This window comes from Populus trichocarpa, chromosome 6 (assembly GCF_000002775.5).
Source record: "Populus trichocarpa isolate Nisqually-1 chromosome 6, P.trichocarpa_v4.1, whole genome shotgun sequence".
Taxonomy (NCBI): domain Eukaryota; kingdom Viridiplantae; phylum Streptophyta; class Magnoliopsida; order Malpighiales; family Salicaceae; genus Populus; species Populus trichocarpa.
Genome location: NC_037290.2, coordinates 14,430,942 through 14,448,546, shown reverse-complemented (window position 1 = coordinate 14,448,546; position 17,605 = coordinate 14,430,942). Strand labels below are relative to the sequence as shown.

The window sequence follows — 17,605 nt, the reverse complement described above, 5'->3', positions numbered from 1 at the left end:
ATTTTGGATTTTCGAGTTGTTTTTTTGGGTTGCTTCAGGTCATGAATAAATTTATCAAGGTGTTTAAAATATTTTGGGTGAAAATGGGTAGAAACGAGTTTTTTAACCAAAAAAATGGAAGCCTCGCTTTTTTGGCGACCTGTGGTGGCTTAATTCATCAAACAACCAATGATCACTAGGTTGTTTTTTTTAAAAAAAAATAAAGTGGACGATAGGTCATCCGCCCTTTTAAAAAATATAAAAAAAATAAAGCCAGGTCCAAGCACGCGGGCTAGGCTGGAAGGCCCACGTGCTTAGGCTTTTTTGTCATTTATTTTTATTATTTTTATTTTGTTATTTTATATTTGGGTAAAAAAATTAATAAAAAATCATTGAACTTAGTTGAGTTTATAAGTTGAGTCGTATGTTTGACGGGTTAATTCACAACATCCATGCTATTATTTATTTATTTTTATTTGTTTAAAGCACTTTTTACCCCTCAATTTTAAAAAAAAATACAATTTCACTGATTATTATCAATAATATATATATTTTTATTTAACTAGAAACTAAAAGGATATAATTTCACTTTTTGCTATCAATGATCTACTTTTGCTATATTAGTTCCACACATTTATTATGTTTTTTTTTTAAAAAAATTACTTTATAAAAAAAAACTCTCATGCACTTTATTGTTATATAATTAAATGAAAAATAATCTCTAGTATAAAAAATTTATTGAATTCGATTATGCGGATGATTTGCATTGTAAGTTTGCTTGGTTGACTTGATTTCACTTAATTTTTTTTTAATTGAGGGGTGTTTTTTTTTTATCAATTTTGTTCTTCAACATTAAATTAATTGAGAATTAAGCTTTTCAATTTATTTTTTTCAAGATTTTTACATGTTTCACAAGTTAATCTGAGTTAATTCAAGTAGATGGAATATCAATTAATATGCAATTTATTTCAAATTCATGGTTAAAATTTATTTTAAAAAAAATGTATTAGTAATATTTAAATATTTGTTTCTGGTATTTAAAATCTTTTTTGCTCTGTTTCTTGATGGAACACGGTTAAATAGTTAGAATATTTATATTTCTAGATTTTGTAGAAAAATTAATTATTTATTTTTTTAAGAACAAAACAAAGAAAAAAAGCAAACGCTTCACTCCCCTGCCTTTGATAGATAGATAGATAGATTGATTGATTTTGAATTCAAAAGAAACTCTTTCCAAAATAAATCCGAACCTTATTAGAGTAGTGTAGAATCTAGATACATACTACTCTATCCATCCATCGATAAGGAAACCGGTGTCGTTTTCGATTACAAGTGATGGGAGATGAGAAATCGGCGATCGTGATGGCGAGTAGAGATCGAGAGCTTCTCATACCGGTCGCTGACTCCCCCGATGTTGAAGTCGCTTCCAAACCCTCTTCTTCTTCTTCCTCATCATCGCATCACTCAGGACGCGAGGTTTAATTAAATTCCTCTCCCTCTCGCCTTTTGACTTTTTAGGGCTTTTTTTTTTTTATAAAAAAAAATCATCTGTTTAGTTTTGTTTTGTGGAGTTAATTGTTATTATCATTATTATTGTTCTTCTTGTAATTGAAACTCCAAGTCTGCTAAATATAAGTTTAGTTTGAGCTTAATAATAATTCACTTGATTGCTGATTTTTTTAATTTGATTTTTGAGGAAATAAGTTATCAATTGTGTGTGTGTGTGTGTGTGTGTGTATTTCACACACACACACACACACACACACACACAGCTTTAATGGTTAATTCAAAGGGTTACAGTTAATTGAGAAAATTATAATTATGGATTTAATTATGACATTGCGAAATACTAAATTAAGGTTATCAGTGAAAAATTTCGCATATTTGAGGATTACTTCATGTGCTGACTGTTGGCAAATTGCTGCTGCTTCTTCTTCTTCTTTTTTCCTTACAAAAATAAAATAAAATAAAAATTAATCTGACATTTTCTGTCTTTTGTTTGTGTAGACGTTTTACAAAGTTGTTAGGAGCTGGGCTTCAAAAAAGTTCATGACAGGATGGTGCACTACTCTCTCTTCCATCTCCTTTATTCCCTTGATTTCATGAATAAATGCTGCATCTTTTCACAATGTTAGACAGACAGACATACACAAAAATAAAAATACTAGGGAATAATTTGGCAGTTTTTACATGTATTGACATTGTTTTGTGAAAATTACAAGAACAAGATAATGCCATGCTCTTGACTGCACCCTTAGCAAGATTTTTATCTGTTTGAATGTGTATTTCTTGTCTGATCTTTGGTGGCATTACACTATGAATTTTGCAACTATCGCAGATTTGTCATAGCAATGAGATCGCCTAGGATGTCTCTCTGTTATATTATTTTCTGATTATTGGGGGAGTTTTGAAACACATTATGATGCAACTAAAATTTGTACTGATTTGCTTTTAAAATTTTATTTTGACATCAATTCATCTTGTTTTTTGGGCAGCGGCAAGTACTTGAGATTTCACTTACCATTAAAGATTGTGTGAAAGTAGAAATTTTTCAAGGTAGTCCTTGTTTTGCTTGGTGCATGAGGAATTTTCTTTTTACCATGTAAATTGATTGGGTGTGTGTTACTTGCGCTGCTGCTCCTGTCGGTTGTGATGGAAACCAATGACCCCTTTCATGTGAATGGATGTAGTCTTTTCCTGCCAGATGAACACTAGAACAGATACCATGGACTGTAGTTGTACTTGGTGAACCTAGAACTTCATTTATTCAGAATACTATAACATATAAGATTTCATGTATCTCGTGCCTTTCTTTTGGATTAGAAATTCATTTATTCAGAATACTATATAACATATAAGATTTCATGTCTGTTTCGTGTCTTTCTTTTGGCATGCTTTTAATAATTCATCCAAATATGAAGATATGAATTTGATGATTGAATTTATTTATTGTCTTGCATATTGTGCTCAATCTATTACAGATTTTGCTCACACTTGGCTGTTTTGCAGTGTCATACTGTTTCCCATTGCAATCACTTTCTACATAACATGGTGGTTTGTTCACTTTGTGGATGGATTCTTCTCTCCAATCTATGCCCATCTTGGAATTGATATCTTTGGTAAGCATGTTTAAATTTAGCATCATAAGCCTTTTCCTGTCCAAGGATAAATGCATATTATCAAGCAATTCATATTCTTACTGATCATTTAGCTTGCTTTTTTTGGGGTCTTTGTTAGGTCTTGGATTTATAACCTCCATAACATTCATTTTCTTGGTTGGGGTATTCATGTCATCTTGGTTGGGAGCTTCTGTCCTGAGCCTTGGGGAGTGGTTTATCAAACGGATGCCATTTGTTCGTCATATTTATAATGCCTCCAAGCAAATTAGTGCTGCCATATCACCAGGTCTGCGCTCAGCTTAATCCTCATGTTTTCATTGGATGTGTTTAAGCAGCTGCCATTCACATATCATGCTTGTTATGTGTTCTAGACCAAAATACTCAAGCTTTCAAGGAAGTGGCCATTATAAGACATCCACGTATCGGTGAATATGCTTTTGGGTTCATTACTTCATCTGTCATCCTCCAGGTCTGCAAGTTGTTTTCTGCTGTACAATATTCATTATAGCATTGTGTGAATTGCATGTTTTTTCGTCTGTGGTTGGACCTATAAACTAGGATTCCTGGATGCTGATATTGGATGCAAAAATATACAATTTTGGTCACTATACTCCAATTCATGAATTAAGATATGGTGAAGGCAAACTCCTTGCATGGAGAGTAATAGACGACCCTAACTTTGCTGTGAAAGATTTGTGCATGCATGTCTTTGGTGCAAACTTTGGGGTCTCAATTAATGCTATCTTGGAATCCACACCCCCCCCCAAAAAAAAAAAAAAAAAAAACCCTCAAACACAATATCTGATGTATGCAAACTCTCAGCGACATCTTCCTTTGTCATCATTAATGAGTGGTTGCTGGCACCCAAATTATTTGGGTATTTCTCGAAGATATATTTTCTTTGCTGTCCATGTTAGAAGACATGCTGGTTCAATAAAAGATTCCTGAACTTTTGAATTTCTCAATTTTTGGGGGCTGATGTACAACAATCCTAATTGATTAGTAGATTCTAGAGATTATTGCAGTTTGGGATATTGAGGGTGTTTACCTTATTTAAAAACAGAGTTAATATTGGGATACTGATAACTTGATAAATGCTTATCATAGCATCAATTGCATTTACATTCAAATTCTTATGTTTTCTAAGTATTCAATGCAGAACTACTCTGGAGAAGAGGAGTTATGCTGTGTGTATGTTCCCACGAATCATCTGTACATTGGAGATATATTCCTAGTCAATACCAAGGATGTTATCAGACCCAATCTTTCAGTCCGAGAAGGAATTGGTAAGGACTCAGTTATTCTTACATTCATTTTATCAAATATTTCTTTTGAGCATCCCTGTGGGGGGTAACAGGGCATCTTTCTTAAGCTGTTTTTATTCAGGCTACTAGAAATGCAATATTGCTTGTTATTGCATACTAACATACATTTTAGGTTCAAGAGTTTATTTATTCTTAAGGTATTGGGTCCTTGGTGAAAGATGGGTTCTGACATATTTTTTAATTTTCCCTGCCCAAAAATGAGGGAAGCAAAAGGAGATCTCTTACCAATTCGTCTAATTTATTCTTTGATTGCAGAAATTGTGGTGTCTGGGGGGATGTCAATGCCCCAGATCCTGTCAACACTTGATTCACGCATTTCAGTGGATAGAAGTAGATCTGAAAGAAGCTGAGATTGAAGAAAATAGTTGTAGAAGATTATTTATTACTTATATTGGTTTCATATTGAGTCATCAGAATGACCACTCAATCAGATTTGTGCTGATAGCACTGGATTCGAGGTTAGATCAAAAAAATTATGGTTGTATCAGATTCTGGTGGCTTGTGTAACATTTGTTATTAAGAATGTAGATTTAGTATTTGCTTGGAATAGTCTGGTTTATGATGGCAGGTAGGCTCGTTGGTTTAGGGTTCTTGTTTTTTCCCCGCGTATTAGAATGGTCTTGGCTAAACTGTGCTGAATGTATACTTCATAGACTTGTGGGCTGGATTGGAACTGTGCATGATTTACTTGGGAGAAAAAACCAAGTCTGACCATATTTATTTCACTGCAAAAAGTCTCAGCACAAACGCACAAGGTTTATCGATCCGAAAACATCGATTAGCTATAAAACATTATTCTGAGAATGAAAAAGACAAGTGAGCAGGAGATGGGTGGAAGACACGTATCTAAAAATAATGATTTATTTATTTTCTCTCATATCACAATTGAACATATTAAATCATTTGCATTCTCTGACCAGTTCAGCTAGTTGCAAACCGTTTAGCATTTCTCTAGAAAATATACGCACACCACGATACGGTCAGAAGGTTTTCAAAAATTCAGACAGTTTTTTTTTTTTTTTGCCAAAAAAAAAACTCTGATTTTAACTGTTAACCCAAAATATCTATAAACATCCTGAATATTTTGATAAAATTATATATGGCCTTAAATAACCTTAAAATCCACCAAACTAAAAAAAACAAATTCATAAATTCTCTGGCTTAGATCTACCAACTCAAGAAAGTTTATGAACAAAGAATACTTAGACCAAACTCCCCTCATAGAATGAAACTCATGATATCAAAATTGATCTTTTTGTGATCGAAATCGGTGTTAATTAAGACTTTCTCTCTCTATCACCAGAATCCTACCACTTTCTCTCTCCCCTCTCAAATTAGGGATTAAAATATAAGGAAAATGAAGTTTTTTACCAAAATTAAATTTGTGAAAAGTTGAAGGACTTAAAGGGCATAATTTGAAAAGTATACTAAAGAAATTTTTTTGGAAAGAATTACAAAATCACCATCCGCAATATCCACAATGCAATTGTTATAGTGAAACATCATCTCCTTTTAGTCATTGTACTAGCTATTTGACCAGCACTTCATCACGGGTGATAAATTTTATTTTAAAAAAAAAATATGCAGGCTTTTTATTTTTTTTAGTATATTGTATAATAAATAACTATCATTCAGACAACCTTGCACACTTAACACGTGTTTATTTTCTAGACTTATTACAACTTGAAACATTTTACACTACTTTTTCTGTAATCAATGATTATAACACTTCCTCAAGTATACAAATTGAAAGCTTGGAACCAAAATTCCTTCCTAACCAATATCTATCTTTAAGAAAGGAAGTCAAACTGATTAACCCCATCACCACAACATCAATTTTCTGACACCGCTTCAAGATATGATGTAAAGATGGCAACGTCATCCAACATAGAGTGTGTTTGTCTGCACGGCAGCGGTTACGTTTTAAAGAAACCATAAAAAATGTTTGTTTGGTTAAAGTGGTAACTAGTGTTTTTAAAACATGGAACCCACTAAAAAAGCATAGAAACGCAGTTCGGGGAGATGCAAGATGCACCTACTTTGCCGGCACTGTTCATTTTTGTTAAGTGAATAGTGCAGAGTGAATTAATTCACTCTGCACATTTGTTAACACATAATAGTGCAGTGATTTTATTCACTTGCACTGTTCATGTGAACAGTAAAAAATCTAATTTTTTTTAAATGTGTTTTATTAAAAAAAAACTAGTGCTTAATATTATTCAATGACACTACATAAATTAGAAGGAGATCGCATGATGGCGTAGCATTTGTAGAATTTGATCGTAATCCCAATTTTGTTCCTAATGATATTTTACCTGATTTTGTTGTACGTTCAAAAAACCATGGAAACTGTAGTCCTTGTCGGATGAATTTCGTACGTGATGAAATTATAGATAGTTTAATGGAATAATAATTTTTTTTTATATAAAGTATTATTTATTTCATGATATAATAGCAGTAGTTAAATCTACAATATTTAAATTAAAAACCATCAATATTAATATATATCACCAAATACATTAAATTATTTTTTGTTCAACTTCAATTTCAACCACAGTTTTAACCAAACATATATATTTCGAATCAACCTCAAATAAAAATGCTTTTTATAAAAACAACTTTTTCCAAACCACAGCCACAAAGCTACTACAATACCAAACACTCTAGTCAGCATATATAATCGTTTTAATTACTAGATCTCGAGAGAGCCAACAAAAAAAGAGCAACATTCCTTTTTACTTGATCCAAGAAGCCTAGTCATAAAAAGGTAAGTTGTTTTTATTTTTTTTATGTTCTTTATTTTAAAGCATTGCTTAATTAATGTAATGTTATATAAGATGAGATTAATGGTTTATCTACATAGGATTCAATTTGGTAAATAGAATATCAGTTAACAAACAAACATAATTCAAATTGCAATGCCTGTTTGGGATTGCAGTAACGGTTGCGGTTCAAAGTGTTTTTCATTTACAAATGCATCAAAATAATATTTTTTAAAAATTATTTTTGATATCAGTACATCAAAACAATCTGAAAACATGAAAATGTATAGCCTTTAAAACTCTTGCATTGCTAAAAAAAAACAAAGATAATTCAAATTGAGAGAAATTTTGCAAGGAAGAAGTAGAAATGGAAAAGGGGAAGAGGAAGGTCGAGCTAGCGCCAGGTCATATATCAAATATTACCGATGAAATTATTCTGACGGTGACTCCATCAACCATTCTGTCGGTATCACTATCACGTCACTGTACGATTTGCCTATTTGAATCCCGCTGTAATTCAATTGGTAACTGCGTTTGTAAAAACTTACACGCCATCATATTATTTGGTTGTTTTATTTCTTCTATTCCGACTACAATTTTCTCGGTATATATTGATGATATATTTCTGTTGGTATTTATTAATGAGGTTAGCGATAAAAAGATTCAATCGGCAAATATCATCGTAAAATATCAATAGAAAAAATCCATTGATATTTCTGTATTCGTTAATTTTTTGATAGTGAAGATAGAGAGCATGTTAGGGGGCTTGAGAGTGTTTTCAGTTTAGGGTTTCTTATAAGTTTCTATTTATACCACTATCAATTTAACGGTATTTTTAATTTTTGGTTGAAGCGGTCTGGTTCTTTGAAGCTAAAACTAAGCTTGACCGGATTTTTTTGGTTTTCTTTGAAGCGGTCAGTTTGCTCAATTTCCTTCTCGATTCGGTTTTATCAATTAGTTTTTTTTTTTTTTTAATTTTCTTGATTTAATCTTTTTTCAGTTTTTTTCTCTCCCTGTAAATCAAAAGTGGTCAAATCAATGTGAAAACGAACGTCGTAAATGTTCCCTCGTGTCGTGCCTATAACCTCTGCCATGTCAACATCCAAACGGCGAAAACAATAAAAAGGGAACGGCCAACACCTGGTCCCCGAAGCACTTTGTCGTGTGGTTCGGTTCCGAAGCTAGGCATGTAACAGTAACGCTTCTTTTCTTCGGACCTCATCACTCAAGTAGGGAAGGAAAAACAGTGTGGAATAACAAACTCTCTCTGCCCACTGTCTTCTTAAAAATTATTTATCTGTTTCAGTTGGAATCCTTAATGAATACAAATTAAACCAAAATCATCTCTCTGCCGTCTCTTCCTTCCTTCTTCACTTACAAACCTCAATCATTGATTCAAACTAACTTCTAAAAGAAAAATGTTGCACGCCATATCGGAATCGGACATGACAAGCATGTCACCATCGTCGCCACGATCTCCAAAACGCCCCGTCTTGTACTACGTGCAGAGCCCATCACGTGACTCGCACGACGGCGATAAGTCCTCTTCAATGCAAACCACTCCTGCCTACGCCAGCTCCATGGAGTCCCCTTCCCACCTCTCTTACGGCCGCCACTCTCTGTCATCGTCCGCCAGCAGGGTTTCCGGGGGTGGTTATGGGTGGAAAGGGAGAAGCAAGAGTAAGGGGTGGCCTCAGTCAAAGTGTGATGATGTTATCGAAGAGGAAGGAGATTATGATCCTTATGGAAATGGGGTTTCAAGGAGGTGGCTCTGTCAGGTTTTGATTTGGGCTTCGGGTTTTGTTTCGGCTTTGTGTGTCTTTTGCTTCATCATTTGGGGCGCCAGCAGGCCTTTCAAACCCCAAATTACTGTTAAGGTATGCACATGTTAGATTTCTCCTGGTAAATATATAATTTCTTTTGTTTCTTTATTATCTTTTTTCCTATTTCATCTTAAAGATGACCATTTTTCCTTTATTTGCAGAGCTTGACTGTACATAATTTTTACTTTGGTGAAGGTTCGGACATGACAGGAGTCCCAACCAAGATGTTGACTGTGAGTTGTTCAGTGAAGATGAATGTGTACAACTCGGCTACCTTTTTCGGCATTCACGTCAGTTCCATTCCTGTCAATCTTATGTATTCAGAGCTGACAGTTGCAACTGGTGAGGTAAGTTTTTCTTGCTATGATCATCAGCATTGGCTCTGCAAGTTGAGTTGATTACAGAACAATGATTTTTGCAACGAATAGGTAGAAACTACTTTGTAGCATGGTTATCAATTCCGTTCTAATTGGCCGGATAGCGTTCAATTTTTTTTTTAATTGAAATGGAATGTTTTGGAACGTTATATATATATATATATATATATATATATATATATATAAAATTCAAAATATTAACACAGCAAACATAATTTTAATTTAAATTCAAAAATAAATTAATTTGAAATTTTAAATACAAGTAAAAATATAAAAGTCGAAATATGACCCGATAAGTTAACAAGTTCAAAAATATTTTTAACAACTAGTAAAAATATAATTTGACTCAAAACAATTCAAGATAATATCTTTTTTTAATATAATATTAAGACACCAATATATTGAATCGATCTGAATCAACCTAAGTTAACCTTCTAAATCCGCAATCCGGATCATTAAATCATGATAATCACAAGTAAAGTAAATCAAAACAAATTATAGACCTCAATTCCCAATAAATCTATTTTTGAATGATGGGATTGAGAAAAAAAATCAATCTAAAAAAGACAATAAAATGACCTAAGTCTACTTGGGTTAACTCGCGAAACTTGTAATCCGAGTCAATAATCTTGGATAATTTCATAGAAAACAAACTGAAATAAATAAAAAAAATTGAATTTATAATCAACTAAATGTTGAAGATGTTGAATAATGAAATTAAAAAAAATCAATTAAATTTTTTTTTAAAAAAAAAACTCGAGTTAACTAGATTAACCTGCTAAATCTGTGACGTAGGTCATGAGACTGAAATAACAAAAAAAAAAAACCATAATAAATTATAAAATTCAATATTCAATAAATGAAGTGTGTTGGAGGATGCAATTTTTTTTTAAAAAAACATTGAATTATTTTTAAAAAAAACACTATTTGACTAGAATGAAACGACTAGAATGGGACCAGAACATTCCAGTTGTTCTATTCCGACTAAAATTTGATGGGATTTCTGGAATGATTTAAGAGTCTGATGAGATAGAATTTGTTCCAGTTTAGTTTTTTATTTTAAATCGGTATGAGATATACCGATTATTCTAGAAAAAAACAAAACGGTATTGATAACCTTGAATATGCCTCTTATGATGAGTGATATTAAGTACATTTTTTTCCCTTTTAAAAACTGGGCAAGCCTGTAAACACTTGCATCATGTTTATGTTTGCAGTTGAAAAGATACTTTCAACCAAGAAAGAGCCACCGGACTGTGTCAGTGAATCTAAAAGGAACAAAGGTTCCGCTGTATGGCGCAGGGGCGGGCATAGCAGCATCAGAAGACAATGGGGGAGTTCCAATGACTTTAGTTTTTGAAGTCAGGTCAATAGGGAATGTTGTGGGAAAATTGGTGAAGCCGAGGCATAGAAGGCGAGTCGCTTGCTCTTTGGCAATTGATTCTCGTAGCAGCAAAGTCATCATATTTAAGGAGGATTCGTGCACGTATCATTGAATGGCAAGGTGGTTGATTTATCTTTCCATATGGAAGAAGAATACCATCCACTGCCGAATCAATATGCGGTGGTTCCAGCCCTAGAATAAGTCAATGCTCTGGTGTTTGACGTTTTTGTTTTCTTGTGATGCTATGTCTAAGATGACTTGAGCTATACAGTCAGGCCTTGATATCCTGTGTGCGAGACTGTGAGGTACAGAGGAGAGACAATTACAAATTAAGAAAATCACTTCACGTGTAGATTTGCAGGTTCAAGGAATCATTAGGCACTCCTGAAACAGTACTCTTCACTTACAGAAAGTGGGAGACTCGCCATGATAACTACCGAATGAAGGAACACTACTCTAGGCTTGAGGCATGATCCTACATGGCAATTGAAATTGAAACAACTCAAACAGTGCATTCAACATGCAACTTCTCATTGCGTTCTGGAATCTCAAAGAGCCCAGAAGGTTTTTCCCTGAATTAAAAATACACCATTGGACCCACTTTAAAAGCCATATGGGAATGTTCTAATAAACTGTAAGTTTAACTTATTTGCATTCTTGCTCATGCTGGAATCAGATCAAATCATTTGCCATTTTTTGAGTGTGCATGCGCACGCAAGTGTGGTGTGTCGGTTTATGTATGCGTGTGTGAGAGAGTTTGCTTCATAAAATACAATTCAATTCTGTAGATCAATACAGATATGGCCTACAATTACATCAAGGTCATTAAAAAGGGGCAAAAAAACTTTCCCCAGCAAGAACTACCTCTATCAAGCGAAGAATGCTCTTACAGATCTTGTTAAAAAATGGTGACAATATTAAAGGCAAAAAAAAAAAAAATACAGAATAAAAAGATTGTGAATATCCAAAAATAAATAAACTCTTCCGATAGACTCAAACTATTTAGATGAAGAAGTGCTATCTTGCTTATCAACAGCACAGCCAGTCTCAAGAACTGTGCGGCCAATCCTATAAGGTGGCCAATAGCGGAAGATTGATCTTCCAATTATATTCTTTGCAGGAAGGGGACCCCTAAAAGATTCATAATTCCAGACATCAACAATGTTATTTGAAAAGGGAAAAAAATAAATAAAAAGCTAGGCATACTCTAGCGGTTGTAAGTTCAGGAGCCATTACCATACGTGTGAGTCATAACTGTTATTACGATTGTCACCCATCACAAAAACAGAGTTCTCAGGTACATGCTGCGTTACAAAGCAAAGAAATAAGTGATGGGTTATAACAAGGGGAAAATGGTACATTTCCATGCAAACACACTGCAAGGCAAGAAGTTCAGAATTTAACTTCTAAGTTGTAATTTCACTATGATGACAGTTAGGAGTTCTTAGTGAAACTGTAACTGTATACATGTTGGCCAACTACCAACCACAAACCTCCTCCTATAACTTGGTTGGGATAAAAGAACATCCAAAAATTAAGAAATGAGATGTCAATGATAGCGTTGATACTTACAATAGGTGTCAACTCATATGAAGGAGGTTCAAGAATAAACTTTTCACTTCTCATAACTCCATTTACTATAAGCTTCCCCTCATGGACCTGCAATCAAACCATGGGCCATGTTTGAGCAATAATCAAAATATTCCAAGAGAAAATTTGAAACGTGCATTTTGTAAGATAGACATGTTCAATCAGAGAGACAGGCATTTTGTAAAATAGACATGTTCAACAAGCATCATTTCCCTATGCTCTCACTGTTTTTTGAACTAGAAGGCACGTTAATCACATTGCATCCAAATGTATTGAGACATGAGGTTCTATAATCCTGCAAAACATCATTATTTGGTGCACATCAGCCCCATCATTGTCATCATAAATAAAACAAAATTTGATTTTGCACCCTTCCCCCTCTCAAAATCTCAAAAATAAAATTCTAAAATGAGAGTGAAGTGTCTTATGAATAATAAAAACACAGAACTGATGATAAGATTACTTAGCAAAAGTGCCTTCTTTGGTAGCTGACCTCCACAGTATCACCTTCCTTTGCAACAATTCGTTTTATGAAGACATCATCATCTGTGTATCCAACTTCCTGGAGGACTGGTGGACTTTTGAAGATCACTATATCATTTACACATGGCTTTCTGAAATAGTATGAAACCTGACAATTTCACGTAACATATCTTATGCATGATACTTCATAAGAAAATTAGTCATTTCAACATTTTCACATCGAGATTCAAGCAAAAACATGAAATTCCCGAACATGGCTCATAGGGCCAGGAAGCACGGACCATTCTTTCCAAAATCAGAGGAACAACCATTAGGCATTCATAAAATTTGATAATTGGCAAATGTTATGCAATTCAGTTCAGTTCTTTGGGTTTTATGGTATGTCTGAACTAATTCTCAGTATGGCAAACCTTTTTAAATCTGGAAATCTAGAAAGTAGAAAAAAAAAAGGTCTATCTATTTGATCAGTCTATGTTCAGTTCTTCCTATACCATTCGTTTCAAACCTCAGGCATCATATGTCCAGCATCCTTCTCACTTTCCGGAGAAAAATTGTTGTGCCATTCACTAAATGTAACGTGAAGAAAACTCATTCTGATTGTAGCACAAACAAAGGCAAAATAAGTTCCTACATAGTCTTCCAGGATTGACACTAACACACTTTACTCATTCATGCAACATCTTGTATAAACTTTGATAGCCTCCCAAAAAATTTCAGTGCACTCCACAATAAATTGGAATCTAAAGTTGTTCCCTCGTCCTTGCTAATTACCACTAGGCTAAACGCCCAATGGTCAAAATCCCTCATTATTCAGAAAAAAACTTCGTCTTATGAGACATCAAGACAATAAACCTTTGCATCAACTTGCAATCTCCGTGACTGAGATGTGCCTCAGTTCAGCATTAAATTTACTCCCACAAAACCTCATTAACATCATTAAAGGAAAGAAAGTAAAGGAAAGGAAGCCATGTTACCTTCTCTGAAAAAACACGATCGCCAACATCAAATGTTGGATACATGGACAGAGAAGGAATGAATCTTGGCTCTGCTACAAAAGAACGAAATGCAAGGGAAACGGCAACAGCAGCAAACAGAGTCTTCGCATCATCAGTAGTGAAATTTAACCACTCTGGCAAAATCCCATCTTTTTTCTCCATCTCCCCATCAGCATCACCATCACCATCATCCCCACCTCCACCTCCACCTCCCCCACCATCACCACCAGAATCCACTACTGCTTTAGTCTCTTCATCAGAATCCTTAACCCCATAACAAATTAATCTCTGAAATTGAACCGAAAGTTTTAATCTTAGTGAGGTTTTAAGTTTCAAGTTGGAGTTTTTGGGGAAAGAGAGGAAATGGGTATGCGTTGATTTTACAAGATAAGGGGTTTCGGAGAAAGATTTTGGGTAGAAATTAGGGTTTTTGGAGCATTGGAGTGAAAGGGGATTAGGGTTTATGAAGTGGGAGGAAGGCAAAGGGGATAGAATTTGCAGAGATATCATCATCTCTGCTCAAACTTCAGAATTAGGTCCCAGTTTGAAAATCAAAAGTTTCATATTGTAGGGAGTTGGGATTCTCTTAAATATATCACACTGATAAATTCTACTTTAATAGCGGGTCTTGCTATTTTCCTATTGGCTGATGCTTTCTTGTAGTTGCTAACAATACGTTTTTACAAAAATATTTTTGTATTAAAAATATATTTTTTATTTTTAATACAATATATTAAAAATATTTTAAAAAATAAAAATCAATTTAATATTTTTTCATGAATATTAAAAAAATAATTTAAAGCAAAAAATAAACAAACAAACTAGTAATCAATAATAATAATATATATAATAAAAAAACAAACACTATAAGTTATCATTTACAAGGTTACTCATGATTAAAATTTTATCATTAAAATTATTTTTTATTCAATATTTTTTTTTTTGGGATAGGTGAATAATTAGAGGTAATGATTATTATCCTTTTTATTATTATTTTTAAAGTGTTATTTTTAATATTACATTATAATTTATTTATTTATTAAAAAACTAACACAGTTTCAAAAGCTTTTAGAAATTGTGTTCTTGTTAATATAATGGGTTGTGATATTTTTAATAACTCAATCCATTTTTTTAAAAAAAATATACAAGATACATATAATTTATGAACCAAATATATAAAATAAAGTTCACAAACAAGCCTAAATGTATCAATACATAAATCATAATTTTAGATTTAATTATTGGATTAGACTCAATTTTTTTCTAAATGGATTCTACGGGTTCAATTATATATAATTATATATAGAGATCAACTATTGTGAACAATGCAGGTTTAAAAGACTCTCAAATTAGATCTAGAAAATGATGTTTTTTTGCTATTTTAATTATTTTTCTAGTTAATTTTAAATTTTAATTATTTTTTCTTCTTACCTTTAATTTAAAAGTGTTCAACCTTGCCTTTTCTTCCTTGAGTCATTAAAATGGATTTTCCCATAGAAGTGACTATCTTGGCTTTCTCTATCACTGCTTATTAGCAAATGAATCCGTAAATAAGAAAAACAAAGAATAATGTGAAACAACAACTTTCAAGCTTAATTTGGACATGAAATTGATCTCAGTTGAAAGAGAGAAACTACAATTTTGACTGACATAAATAGTATACATAAATGTTTAAATAAGAAGTGAAACTGACCTAGCTAATAAATCTTGAATTAAATAAAATTTGCAAACCTAATTAGGAAATGAATCAATAAACAACAAGGAAGATAAAAAATGATGTGAACAACAACATCCGAGCTTTATTTGGGCCTGTAAACAATCTCAATTGTAAAAGAAAAACTAGGGTTTTGTAAAACCTAATATTACATGCATGTCTTATGATTGGTTATTAAAAATTTAAGCAATCAAATCAACTTAGAGTCGATTATGTGTGAATCCTATGATGATTACAGGAAGATAAGCATAGCTAGATAAACTATTAATATTCCACACTCTGAATTAAAGTAATACACATGGGTCTGTTGGAGGATATACAGTCAAACTAACTAGAGTAATCTGTGATGGTAACAATACACGTGATCACATCAGCTAGAGGTAATTTAATTTTAAAAAACCCTTGGCAATGACAATAATTAAATGATGACATGAAGAATTCCATCACAAGCCATGAGTGATAAAAGAAATACCTTATAATGATATTGATGCGCCTTTTGATGAGTGCTGGAAAGATGAACATAACCAGATCAACTGAGAGCATTTTTGTTTAAAAGAATAAGTTGATGAACCTATTCAAAAGTTGAGAGTGGAAAAACATAACTATTTCATCAAGGAAAACAAAAGGTGGGAAAAGATAGGGGCACAATCCAACTAGGAGAAACATTATGGCTAAAAGATAGTTTGTTACTTTTCAAGAAATGGTCAACTACGCAAAATTTCTTATAGTGAACATGAAAGGGAAATGGTTGTTACATAAGGTCCAGGTTGTAATAAGACATGATTTACACAAGCAAACTTAAGTGGGTTGGCGGGTCAAGCGATCAAAAGAGTCTAGATTCAAGGTAGCGAGTCCTACTACAAACAAGAAAGATAGATTGAAAAAGAGGAGGGCTTATATTTCCATATAGGTAAAAAAGCATGAATTTCATCTAATCCAAAATGTTAGCATTGTGTAATGTTTTGCAAAATTTGTTTTTATTATAAAAATCTCATATCTAGTGCAGTAAGACTCTAAAACAATTTAACCTAGCAAGGTTTGTTATAATTTTAAAGCCTAGCAAGGCTCAAACAGATTTTGAGTCCAGCAAAACTCTTTTTTTATTTTTTTGCTTTAGTACCTTTTCAAAATTTTTCACAAATACTATCTTTTATTTACAAGCTTACAACATAAAACCTTTTTTTTTATAAGACTTTGTTCCATAAGAATTGTAAAGTAGAGGCTACTATAATAACTCAATTTTTACCCCCTTGAAGTTTTCAAGAATTTTCAGAAAAAATTGTCTTCAAAATCATTTAAAAAAAAATATTCAAAGAAAAATATATTTCAAAAATAAAATTTAATTTCAGGTTGAAATAAGACAAGAATTTAATTTGTATTTGGTTAGGAAGTCATGTGGGTATGTCATTTTAATTGAAGGAAAATGGAATAAATGGGTTGAAATCAGTCATAATTGAAAATATTAGATGACCAATGACCAAAAAAAAAAGATGGCAAGGTTTGGAAGCTTAATTCAGTCAATTAAAAGAAACTCAAAGACTTAAATGAAAGTGGAGGATCTAAATGAAAAATTGAAACTTAGGTCATGATTGCACAAATTAGAAAGCTAATAACCTAAATGAAAGTGGAGGAAACTTGGAAGGTTGCAATTGATTTAATTAGGGATCCAATTGAAGAGAATTTTAAAATTTGGATCCAATTTTGATTGAAATTACATAATTTGAAGAGTCAGGGACCATATTGCAATGCCTGGTAAAACTTAAGGGTCTAATGAGGAATGCTTGAGGGCCAAATTGAAAGGATTTTAAAAGTAATAAGGCCCAATTAAGGATTTAATTATAACTTTCATAAATCATGGGCTACAATGGAAAGGCAGCCGTAATTGAGGGACTATTTTGGTCTTTCTAAAATGACACCATTTCACTTAATTAGAAAGAATCCAATTTGAATGCCATAGATGAAGCGCTGTTAAAAAAATCTAGAATTTTATTTAACTCGCAGTTGTCATGATTTTACAATCAACTCTTTGCTTAACATGTATTCTCAACGTATTC

At 32.8% G+C, this 17,605-nt stretch overlaps 3 protein-coding genes across 5 annotated transcripts; 2 read left to right on the top strand and 1 right to left on the bottom strand.

Annotated features, from left to right (window-relative positions):
* Nucleotides 1-1,104: 1,104 nt before the first annotated feature.
* Nucleotides 1,105-4,970, top strand: LOC18100417 (protein CONTINUOUS VASCULAR RING 1). Its single transcript, XM_006381658.3, has 7 exons — nucleotides 1,105-1,455; nucleotides 1,987-2,039; nucleotides 2,989-3,098; nucleotides 3,217-3,384; nucleotides 3,470-3,567; nucleotides 4,258-4,384; nucleotides 4,679-4,970. The coding sequence occupies exons 1-7, from the start codon at nucleotides 1,315-1,317 to the stop codon at nucleotides 4,771-4,773; spliced, it is 792 nt and encodes a 263-aa protein (XP_006381720.3). The 5' UTR covers nucleotides 1,105-1,314; the 3' UTR covers nucleotides 4,774-4,970.
* Nucleotides 4,971-8,423: 3,453 nt separating this feature from the next.
* Nucleotides 8,424-11,121, top strand: LOC18100416 (uncharacterized). Its single transcript, XM_006381657.3, has 3 exons — nucleotides 8,424-9,062; nucleotides 9,170-9,355; nucleotides 10,603-11,121. Exons 1-3 carry the CDS (start codon nucleotides 8,604-8,606, stop codon nucleotides 10,879-10,881), a joined length of 924 nt encoding a protein of 307 aa, XP_006381719.2. The 5' UTR covers nucleotides 8,424-8,603; the 3' UTR covers nucleotides 10,882-11,121.
* Nucleotides 11,122-11,421: 300 nt separating this feature from the next.
* On the bottom strand, nucleotides 11,422-14,448 carry LOC18100415 (chloroplast processing peptidase). 3 transcript variants are annotated; one of them, XM_006381656.3, is made up of 5 exons: nucleotides 13,817-14,447; nucleotides 12,853-12,990; nucleotides 12,342-12,428; nucleotides 12,006-12,073; nucleotides 11,422-11,574 (listed from the first exon to the last, which is right to left on the bottom strand). In XM_006381656.3, the coding sequence occupies exons 1-5, from the start codon at nucleotides 14,348-14,350 to the stop codon at nucleotides 11,559-11,561; spliced, it is 843 nt and encodes a 280-aa protein (XP_006381718.2). In that variant the 5' UTR covers nucleotides 14,351-14,447; the 3' UTR covers nucleotides 11,422-11,558. The 3 variants fall into 3 exon arrangements, with proteins under 3 accessions (XP_006381718.2, XP_024459779.1, XP_024459780.1); XM_024604011.2 differs by lacking the exon at nucleotides 11,422-11,574 and adding an exon at nucleotides 11,595-11,900 and having other exon boundaries at nucleotides 13,817-14,446; XM_024604012.2 differs by lacking the exons at nucleotides 11,422-11,574; nucleotides 12,853-12,990 and adding an exon at nucleotides 11,595-11,900 and having other exon boundaries at nucleotides 13,817-14,448.
* Nucleotides 14,449-17,605: the final 3,157 nt, after the last annotated feature.